This window comes from Podarcis filfolensis (genome assembly GCF_964270895.1).
Source record: "Podarcis filfolensis genome assembly, contig: HAP1_SCAFFOLD_407, whole genome shotgun sequence".
NCBI classification, from domain to species: Eukaryota; Metazoa; Chordata; class Lepidosauria; order Squamata; family Lacertidae; genus Podarcis; species Podarcis filfolensis.
In genome coordinates this window covers 6752-17555 of record NW_028149259.1, presented here as the reverse complement: position 1 = coordinate 17555, position 10804 = coordinate 6752, and the positions used below count along the sequence as shown (strand labels likewise).

At 46.3% G+C, this 10804-nt stretch overlaps 1 protein-coding gene across 1 annotated transcript; it reads left to right on the top strand.

The window, feature by feature from the left end:
* Nucleotides 1-1655: 1655 nt before the first annotated feature.
* LOC310755127 (R3H domain-containing protein 2-like) lies at nt 1656-10330 on the top strand. The gene is made up of 6 exons (XM_083631816.1): nt 1656-1776; nt 3861-4030; nt 4143-4290; nt 4932-5032; nt 5717-5801; nt 9514-10330. Exons 1-6 carry the CDS (start codon nt 1722-1724, stop codon nt 9852-9854), a joined length of 900 nt encoding a protein of 299 aa, XP_083487942.1. The 5' UTR covers nt 1656-1721; the 3' UTR covers nt 9855-10330.
* The last annotated feature ends 474 nt before the right edge of the window (nt 10331-10804 follow it).

The window sequence follows — 10804 nt, the reverse complement described above, 5'->3', positions numbered from 1 at the left end:
TTTTCCCATGCCCCCCAGCACTCCCCCCCCCAATCTATTATGGAGGGCTAAGGGAATCCCCAGAGCAGTTCACATGGGGAGAAAAGGTGACACCATTTTGTCAGGAAAGCAGAAATGCTTGCACTAATGGGACATCTCCTTAGCACTACATTGCATTCTGCCCTTCGTATGTTTCTTGAGTCTGGTTTTGAAATTGTGTTTGCAGAAATCGGTTTTATGGATTTGTTTAACCAAAATTAAGGAGTTGACTAGTTTATACGGTTTGCTTTTTATTTTACGCTACCTTGAGGGTTCATTGGCAAAGTTGGTAGGCATAGAAATTTAAGAAAATAGATAAAAGGGAACCAGAATAGGTCTGGGGTGTGTGGGCGTGGGTGTATATATCACCTTTCTGTTAAGATTATAATAATCACAGTAGTTTAAAAATGCAGTTCAAAGCAACAATAAAAGCACAATAAAAATGTGCAGCAACAAAAGCAGTCTGCGAAGTTGGGCATCCAGTGTGAAAGAACCTCTTCCAAGAGATCAACAGGGTTGCTCTCCAGATCCATAACTGGCTTCCCCGTCACCATCTCAAAGCCATGACAACCCCAATGAATTGCTCATAGGGGTCACAGTTTGGCTTTCCCAGTTTCTGCCCTAGGAAACAAAAATGAGAAATAGGAGTTACTGGCATTTTTGTCCCTGCTGAAAGAACAATATGTGATGTTCTCTCAAGCTGACAATCATTCTTAAGGAAAGATCTGCCTACTTGCACAAAGTTAGATGGTGATTGAAGGGAGTTGTAAGAGCCAATACCCTTTTCATGTATGGTCTACAGGCCTCTCTGGCTGCCCTTTCTAATTTTATATAAGTATACCTCTCTCAGAGAGGACAAAAATCAATCTACTATTTAATCACTCTCCTGGTTGCCATTGATGACCAGGAATTCCATAAAGGTGAGCGATGGAACCAGTGAAGCAGGGAAAGAGCACTCTGCTTTGATCAACCTGATTTGGCTTCCATGCCAACCAGAGGTGGAATGAAGCCACTTCCTACATGGAGAGTGTGGAAGCCAGTTGGCCTGCCAGATTGGGGACAGAGTGCTCTGCTTCTCCAGGCTAGCAAAGCCAAGTCCTCTGTCCCTCTTTTGCAAGCCCAGCTGGTTTCTATGCAACTTTGCTCCATCTCCCCTGCTGTGGGGGTTAGAGGTGTGGTCTTGGCAAATGGTGGAGGTTATTGACACTGGTGCAGGCAGTGCTTTCCTGCACGAAAGCAAGCCCAAGGGACTCAGTTGTTTAGACCACAGCCCCACCTGCATCCCTTTGGGTTGGAGTAGTCCCAGGGATGGGCTACATGATCCTCAGGGTCTCTTCCAACTCTGATTCTTTGATTCAAGATGGAGAAACAACTAGCTAGAGAAGGGGATTGGGGGTGGGAAAGCTTCCTTGTGTATGAGCAAGAATAAGAGGATGAGAATGCGTGTGGCATCCCCACCCCCTGAAGCACTGAATAAGCATTCCCCTTAATTGAAAGATGATCGGAGCAGGAATCACAGCAATTAGCATTAAACTGATGAATGATGCGCGAAATTACTCAGTGCAGTTGGGCTTGGTTGTCTCTCAGGGGAAGCACAGCTGTTGTCTCCATCTTGTTGCTTCTGCTGCTTCATCAGATCTTGCTATTTCCTTCTCAGCCCTTCAGTTGGTTTCCTGCAGCCTCCTGGGGCAGAGCAGTATCAGATGCCGCAATCTCCTTCGCCCTGCAGCCCACCACAGATGCAGCAGCAGTATTCAGGTAAGGCGGTTTACTCTATTAGTTAGCCTAGCAGAATGTGACCCCCCCCCCAAAAAAAATCCCCACATACACACCCACACTATGTACAAAGTTGCAGAAAACACTGAAACCAGAATGCTGTGAGTTTACCAACCATCACCAGATCTCAGTGATCTGGTTAAAGATTGTTAAAAGACTGGACTCGAGCATCATGAGATCAAGAGAACACTTGATTTCAAACTCCCAACTTCCAGTGTTTGGTACAGTATTGATCTAGTGGTCTCTGTGAAAAACGCCCATCATTTTTCAAAGCCGGTCTGTCATGTTTCTCCTGCCGGTCCTATTCAGGCTCCCCCTGCCTCGTGTCAAACATCCTTCACAGACCATGGGGCTCAAATTTAGATATGGTGTCTCCTGCTCTGCACCCACTGGAAAATATAAGGAAGATGTACATAAATATATCTTGGAAATATTTCTTTAGTTGAAAATGTGGTAAAAGTTCAGACCTTTCCTAAATTTTTCAGCTGGTAAAATGTTTTTGTTTCCCCCTGATATTGTGGGAAGCAGGGGAAGGAGCGAGGCAGATCAAATGGAAATGTTCAACAGGGCAGCCCAAGAAAAGGGTGAAATGCCTGTGAAAAAATTTGGGGCTGCCTAAGTAACACCCCCAACTCCTATTCATTTATTTAGAGCTTTTCTGTAGTAAGTGCATTCATGTGAAATGACATGAAGCTTGCTAAAAGCCTTCATCCTCCACCACCACCACTTATGACTTAGCAGTGTACAGTATTCATATACATTTGTTCATAGCTATGATAAGAATAATGGCTACCACAAACAGCATCTTTTGCTTGGGTACCCAGCTGTCTATTCCAAACCTGGAAATGAAGAAGTCCTTAGTTTTTTTTTAGTTGCATTCCGAGCTAGCTCTGCTGTTGAGCAGAGTGAGCCATCTCAGGTGACAGGTGGCTAGGAAGCAGGAAGTGGCAGCAAAGTGTTGGAAGAGAGTTTTGTGTGCCATGTGGCCAGCCCTCCACCTGCTAAGCTAGACTGCTGCCCATGGGAGCAGTGGGAATGCCAGCTCATCACCAGAGTAAAATTTGACAAGGGAATTCCCTTGAGCCCTGCCTCCAGTTCAGGCACTTGTAGGATTAGAAAGTTTTAATCTTGGTCTGGAAACTGATCAGTCATCCTAGTGGAGCTTGGGGAAAGGGGCTGAATTGGAAAAACTGGAGTTGGGAGGGTCACCAATGCCCACATGCCTTGCTTCTCAAGGAATTCTTTCCACTTGGAGCAACCACAGTGACCTTAGAATCTGTTGAGTTGGGCCAGGTATAATGGACATCTTGTTTTATGGCTCTGTTTCTCCATCCTGTATCCTGAGATCAGTCATTTGCCTCTTCTGTAAAGGGAGACGAGTTGTGCTTATGGCTGCTGCAGGCTCTTCTTAACTATTGCTAATAACATCCCTGGAGCAGAAGCTTGCACATTTTCCACTGAGCTGTGTTCTAGCTTTCCAACACCAGAGCTAATTTTCCCTGATAGCCGTGTTTGCACGTCATGGTAAGCCCAACTATGGCTTACTGGGTCTGTGTTGACTCCTGGAGAGGGGCTCTCAGCCACTTTTTTGCTCCTCCCCTGTCTTTTTCCCCCCATCACTGAACTAAGCCAGGGTTTGATTTAGTGCGTTGTTGTTGTTGTTAAGAGAGAGCTTGTTGTTAAGTTCTCTCCTCTCTTAACTATGAGCTCTAGCCAAGGTTTGTTCTTATAATTCAGAGCAGTTTTGTTCCTCCTTCGGTTGTGAATTGGAAGATTCTGTATCAAAGTTTAAGCACGCTATGCTGCACTTGCTCAATTCCACCCCTCTCTTCTCTCTTCTACTTAGATTGTAAGCTCATTGGGGCAGGCAACCTGCCTTTGCTTATCTAATTCTGTAAAGAGCCACTTACGCTGATGGCACCGTAATTGCAGTAGTAGTAACTATGAGGCTCACAGAGCTCCTATTGGTGTGGGAGGGTAGAAAGGGAAGGAAAGCAGGATTGACATGTCACATAGTGTCCTTATGCATATGATGATGGTTTCCCCACTCCTGGCTTCCTCTGCAGGGGTGTCTCCCGCAGGACCTGGTGTTGTGGTTATGCAGCTCAATGTGCCCAATGCCCCTCAGCCTCCCCAGAACCCTTCGATGGTGCAATGGAACCACTGCAAGTACTACAGTTTGGACCAGCGAGGGCAGAAGCCCGGAGACATCTACAGCCCAGACACCAGCGCTCAGGTAGAGGATGGGGATGGATCTGATGGAAGAGGGGGAAATGGTTAGGTTGAATGCAGTTGATGGCACCCACCCCACCTTATAACCTTGCTTTCTGTTTTTTTCTTTCCTCCAGGCCAACAGCACCCAGCTGAACAGTCCCATCACATCCCCCACACAGTCCCCTACACCTTCACCTGTCACTAGTCTCAACAGCGTTTGCACCGGACTCAGCCCCCTCCCAGTCCTTACACAGTTCCCCCGGCCTGTGGGCCCAGCACAAGGTAAGGACAACTCTGGGGAGTTCTTGTTATAGCTAAAGAACTTAAAGAATTTTAGTTACAATAGAGAAAAACTCCATGATTAAGCTGCAGCAACCTTTGCATCAATAAATATATGCAGTGTGTGCTTGAAGCCTAGCTTTCGAGACTCACAAAGGAAGGAACTTCTTGTTTGATGTCATAATGGCCAGCAGGATGCTTTGTGGGTAGTTACAGTTCCTTCGCATTTCTAATTTCTGCCTGCTTCACTGCAGGGCATAAACACCAACCTTCACAGGAGACACCTAAGGAGCTATAAAATGAGCAGTTCCTTATTAAAGTCCATGCTGCAGAATAACCACCACAACCTTTCAATCTCTGGAGACTTGAGTTGGATGCAATTCAAATGCTTCCATGTCAAATCTTTGTCCAGAGGGAAGCCTTCCACCTCTATTACCAAGCCAGGAACACTGGCAATTTACAGGTTTTGGAATGTCTTTGTCGTGCTGTTAAGCTGGAAATGATTTGACCCTGTGTTCCTGTATGTGTGGGAAAGTGAGGATCCTCCAACAGCAAAGAAAACAAATGATTGCTCAAGATGCTGCTTCTTGAACATTAGGTGCAACTGCCCTCTTCAACCTCTCTTTGGCTCTCTTTCTTCCCAGGTGATGGCCGCTATTCCTTGCTGGGCCAGCCACTGCAATACAATCTCTCCATCTGCCCCCCACCTCTGTTGCACAACCAGTCCAGCTATACAGCACACCAGGTGAGAATGGACATGGGTTGAGTCACTGGTGGATAATAGTAAAGTTGGGAATGTAGAAGAAAGGCAGGAGTACGTATGGTGTCTTTCTGCTATTTGTAGTCCTGTATGTGTGTTGCTGCATTAGGACAGCTGCTTTCAGAGCCCCTTACGCCATATACACAACCCCCATTCCTGTTGTAAAAATCTCCACCTCCTTCCCTATTTAGGATTGCAGATGGAATAACCAACCAGGTTCTCATCTTTAGAATTTTGTTTAGCTCCATCCACAAAGCCTCATAAGATGCTAACCCCAGACCTGATCTTGATCAGTCAGTCCTGTGAGAAACATAGTGTGGATGTGATATAGGTGCAGCATGGTGGGCTAGGAGATAGAAGTCTTAGGTCTCATCACATAAATGCCCTAGGTGGTCTTGGCCATGTGGGAATAATAGGCCCATTGTACAGAATTACAAGGATGGCCAAGATTACACATGTGAATGGCTGTACACACTTAAGTGCATTGTATGAATATGCAGTATAACTTGTGTAAACTAAGCCTGAACTAAAAGTTATTTACTGTGATGGGAGAACTAAAGTTCAGACTGGGGTCTTTCACAGAAAGGGCCAGATTGAAATACCAAGGGTGGCACATGATCAAGCGTGAAAGTGTCCCATGCTATCAGTTCTATTGTTCTTCTATTGCAGGGACAAACAGGGATGAAGCATGGCAATCGAAGCAAGAAACAGGCTCTCAAGTCTGCATCCACGGACCTCGGAACAAGTGATGTAGGCAAGTGACAAAATTCATGCTCCACTAGCCTCATCAGTGTTGCCCACAGCAGATCTCTAGATTTGTCTTTATGCTCAGTGCCAGAGTAATGGAGCAAATGCTAAACTGGGGAAAGCAGTTGAATGGGAATTGCCCATCTGTCCAACCCACATCCAGCCAAGGAATATGGGGAAACTCAAGCATTTATTATTTCCTCCTAGCAGGGTGTTCACATCCACTAGTCTCTAGTTGGTTAAAGGGATAGGGTTCTAGCAGACCAACTGAGAGTCTTCTCCAGTTGCAAGAAAGACTCGTGTCTTTGCCAGAACTTCTTTCAAGGTTGGCCATGGGTGCCAAGAGAGCAGCTAGGGCCATCCCAATGCATTTGCTGCCTGAGGTGAACCAAAAATTGCTTCTCCTGTCCTGCCACGTCTCACTCCTACAAAACACAAACATTTGCCTAGCTGGGAGCTGGAGAGGCCCTTTCAGAGCTCTTTGCAGCAGCCTGGAAGGATTCAGCAGACGAACATGCTGAGTGCCATCCACAAATGTGGCTACTTCACCCTCCCTTACAAATTCCCATGGTGTCTGAACAAGGGCAACAGCATTGGCCCCACACTCCAAAAATAATAAATCAAGGGGGAGGGTGTGTGGCTGAACTTCACAGCTCTGATAAAAAATGCTCCACTCCAAGGCAAACCTGTCACCTCTGCCAGCCATGCCCCCCAGTCGAGAATACAGCCCGGGAGCATGAGGCAGGGCCAGCCCCCACTTGCTGCTAATTGCACAACCCCCTACATGCCTACTCAGAAGGAAGCCCACTTAAGTAAAAGGGATCTAGTCCCAGGTAAAAGCATGTACAGGATTGCAGCCTAAATACTTTCTAGGGATTAGTTTAACATAGGCCTCTAGTTGCTTGGCCCTGAACATCAAACTCTTTATACAGAAGCCAACTTCAGTATTTATTGAAAAAATCTCAGGTCTTTAAAGGAAGGGAATCAGTTTATATATTTAAGGTGCTATTCAATTCTTACAGAGGTAGCCCCACGTAGAGTGCATTGCAGTAGCCCAAGCGGGAGATAACCAGAGCATGCACTGCTCTTGTAAGACACCTCCGCTGGCAGGTAGGGTCTCACCCTGCATACCAGATGGAGCTGGTAGACAGCTACCCTGGACACAGAATTGACCTGCGCCTCCGTGGACAGCTGTGAGTCCAAAGTGACTCCCAGGCCATGCATCTGGTTTTTCAGGGGCAGGGCTACCCTGTTCAGAACCAGGGAGGCCCCCACACCCACCCGCCTCCTGTCCCCAAAGGACAATACTTCCGTCTTGTCAGGGTTCAACCTCAGTCTGTTCGCCGCCATCCATCCACCAACCGCCTCCACAGGATCTTCACTGCCGTCACTGGTTCTGATTTGAAGGAGAGGTAGAGGTAATAGGAGCTTAGCTAAAGCTTGCCAATTAGATTTGGACAGGGTGAGCTAAGCCGGCAAGTAAAACCCACTTGCCAGTAAATGAGGAGGAGTGTTGAAAATGCCCCTCTGTAAACAAACTACACGGTGATGTCCTGCTGTTCCTTTAAGAGTCTCTTTAGAGCATGAAATTTCTCCACCTGCATCCCCCACCCCCCAGTGGAAAATAGCCTGGGGTGGGTCTGCTATATTTGCTACTCTGCCTGTTTAATATTAGCAAAGAATCCTGCCTGCCAAGACCCAGCACTGCTGCTGCTAACTGGAAACTGGAACTGTCATGCAGTTATTTATTTGGGGTGCAGATTTGGAGCTGCTGCCAAGACACAACCGCTGGCTCTAGTGCCCAGTTCCTCTAGCACAGGAGTCTGTGAAAATGACTGGCAGCAAACTTGGCACTGACTGGAGAGGAAAATTCTTTTCTGCTTAGAGCAATGTTTCCCAGACCATGTGGGGGAGCCCATGGGGGAAGAGGCAGATGTTTTCCTTGCTTGATTGGCAATTAGTCTGTAAATAGTCAAGGGTCTTCAAAGTTTTGATTATATCCCTACCAGAATTGTTGAAAGGGAAAAGGTGGACCACAAGGCCCTGATTGCCCCCAGCCAATATACCTGAGTTTGGAGATGTAGTATGGGATTTGTGTAGGAGCCAGGGCAGGAGGAGAAAAGGCTGAATTAAAAATTGCTTAGGAAAATGTTGAAACGAGTTAGTGATATGAAATGGACTGGGGCAGGGACGCAGAAAGGAGACAAATGAGTCTGGGGTGCATTAAGAGTATGTGAGGGGATGAGCATGTAGAAGAGCATGCGCACTGGCTTTTATAAGGTTCTGTGGAAACTGACAGTGCCGTCTGTCAAAGACTCAAAGCACCAACAATTGATTGTGATTGTGGCCTGTGGTTCTTTTTATGGACCAGGAACCCCCAGAACTAAGGACAGAAAAGCCTACTACTGCTTCAGCAAGGTGGCTGCTTCAGGGTGCCAGTTGGTGTAGGCTATGTTTGAACAGGATCAGGATTCTGCATCCTCAGTGCTCTGTCTTCACAACGTCAATTCCAATCTGGGTTGCTTACCTGCCATTCAGACCACCAGCACCTTGGTGTGCGGGAGAAGATGCCTCCCTGAGCTCTTCTCACAACAGCTGTGGATAATTCCTAGCACCTCACCAAGCGGAAGTTCCCAGGATTCTTTGGAGGTTGATCCCACAACTAAAGTGATAAAAGCCAAGTTTAGGTACCACTGATCTGAAACTATTACTATTTCAATAATAGTTGAGAGGTAGACTGAAAGGGAGTGACTTCCCTACATTCAACTACTGAGCTTCATGGCTGAGCAGCATTTTGAACTTTGGTCGTCCACTGCACCCCTCCAGATCCACTCTCAAAAATCCTGAAAATGGCCTGGTGCACTTTAGAAGCATTGTAGACAATCCAGGATAGTGTGCTTATTATATCAGGCTGGGCTTTGAACAGATCTGTTGTATTAACATTCTCTGGTGGAGTATGCTTGGCATATCAGATATGCCAACAACAACATATTTAAATGCCAGAAACATTGGCACCAATCTGTTTTGTACAGATGATTTCTAATGTTGACTTACAGTATTGCCACCTGTGAAAATCATTGCCAGTTTTCTTTTGTTTGATCTAAGCTGTGGTTGCAATACATCTGGTAAGTGCAGTTTGACTACACCTCAGGCATGTGGTGGATGTGTATGGTATCAGTGGAGTATATTGCTGCATCTTGTGATCGATTATGTGGGGCAGGGTTTGCCTGCCCCCTCCCCCAATATTTTATTCAAGTTGGCACCCCTGCTGGACAAGGGGAACAAACTGTTCAGTTGCCTCATGCTCATTTGTTTATCATTTAGGGAAGTTTTTAATATTCTGCTGGAAGCCGTCCAGAGTGATGGGCGGGGTATAAATAATAAATTATTATTATTATTATTATTATTATTATTATTATTATTATTATTATTATCCTAGAGGAGTCAGCAACAGGTTTTATTACTGTTTCATTTCAACAGAAAAACATGTACTTCAAGAGCCCATACAAAACTGGGATTAGGGTCTAACCCCAGTTTTGTATGGCTGACGAAATGAGCTGTGACTCCAACCCATAAGACCTGGCCAAAATGACAGCCAGACCCAAGACTTCTAGGTCCTGTCACTCACTTTTCTGCCCACAATTTTTGTTGCCGCCAAGGGTGCTGAAAGTGTTCCTTTCTCTTTCTTATTCCTTGCTCCCTCATGGCCTCCCCTACAGTGTTGGGCCGCGTACTGGAAGTGACTGATCTACCTGAGGGCATCACGCGTACAGAGGCCGACAAGCTCTTCACTCAACTTGCCATGTCTGGTGCCAAAATCCAGTGGCTCAAAGAGACTCAGGGGCGTCCAGGAGGAGGAGGCGACAACAACCATGGAACTACAGAGAACGGCAGGCATTCTGACCTTGCTGCCTTATACACCATTGTGGCCGTCTTCCCCAGCCCTTTGGCAGCGCAGAATGCCTCCCTGCGTCTCAACAACTCACTTAGCTGCTTCAAGTTGCGTATGGCCAAAAAGAACTACGACCTGCGTGTGCTGGAGCGTGCCAGCTCCCAATAGGGGCAGGCGGAGGGGGGGCGGGGAGGGGGCAACAAGCACACTGGACTGGCCTCTCAGGCCTCCTTGGCTGCCCTCTTCTGCCCTCCCCCACCATCCTCCTCCTTTTATCCCACATGCACCTCCTCCCCTTTTTATTTTTGGTGGGGGAGGGGGGGAATCTTTCTGGAGATATTTATATGGACAGAATGAAGAGAGAGACATTGATTTTTTTTTGCTTTGTTTTGGGGGTTTCTGTTTTTTATTTTTTTATTTTTATTTTTTTGCGTGAAAGAACATGTCCCACCCCTCAACCCCTCTCCGGAACACGTGTATATTGTTTTCGTTCAGCGTTGTGCCGCGGTACGGAGCCGTATTTAATTGCACATACAGATGTTGGCTGGGTATGTTCACTGTACATTTTATTTAATCTGGGTTTATTATTAATAATATTATTATTTGGTTTTTAAATATATAAAAAAATCGTCTGTCACTTTAAAGCTGCTTTCTCCCTGCCTCTTTTTCTCTTTTGGATGGCACAGCGGTCAGACCCTTTGTCTTTCACCAGAGTTAACCCAGGCATGTTGCTTGGACCGGAGGTTGGTGGAGAGCTGTTGGAAAATTATCTAGGCAGGGACAGATGGCTGGGGTATTTGACACTTGGGTACCTGAATAGCAGGGCAGCGAAGCACCTGCAGTTTTATCCCTATGCAAGAACCAGGTGAAACGCTGTGTGAAGCTCATCCCTTTGGTCCTGGCTACTGTGCTTTTATTTTTAATTTTAAAAAATGTACAAAATGACACCTGTTACAAAGACACATCAGGTAAGAAAAGTGTAATGTATGAAGTCCCGGTTTGGCACAGTGACCAATTGCAGTTAGCTGAAAATGGAAACAGGTGCTTCCAGTGTTCTCCCTCACTGGAGGAAGAGAGGGAAGTGAGAGTGTGTGAGCCCAATGCTTGCCACTTAGTAC

Excerpts from the sequence above, each read along its gene's own strand:
- LOC310755127 (XM_083631816.1), top strand. The coding sequence starts at position 1,722 with ATGCCGCAATCTCCTTCGCCCTGCAGCCCACCACAGATGCAGCAGCAG. Across the intron at positions 5,033-5,716 it reads CCAGCTATACAGCACACCAG|GGACAAACAGGGATGAAGCA; the intron begins GTGAGAATGGAC and ends CTTCTATTGCAG. Across the intron at positions 5,802-9,513 it reads CCTCGGAACAAGTGATGTAG|TGTTGGGCCGCGTACTGGAA; the intron begins GCAAGTGACAAA and ends CCTCCCCTACAG.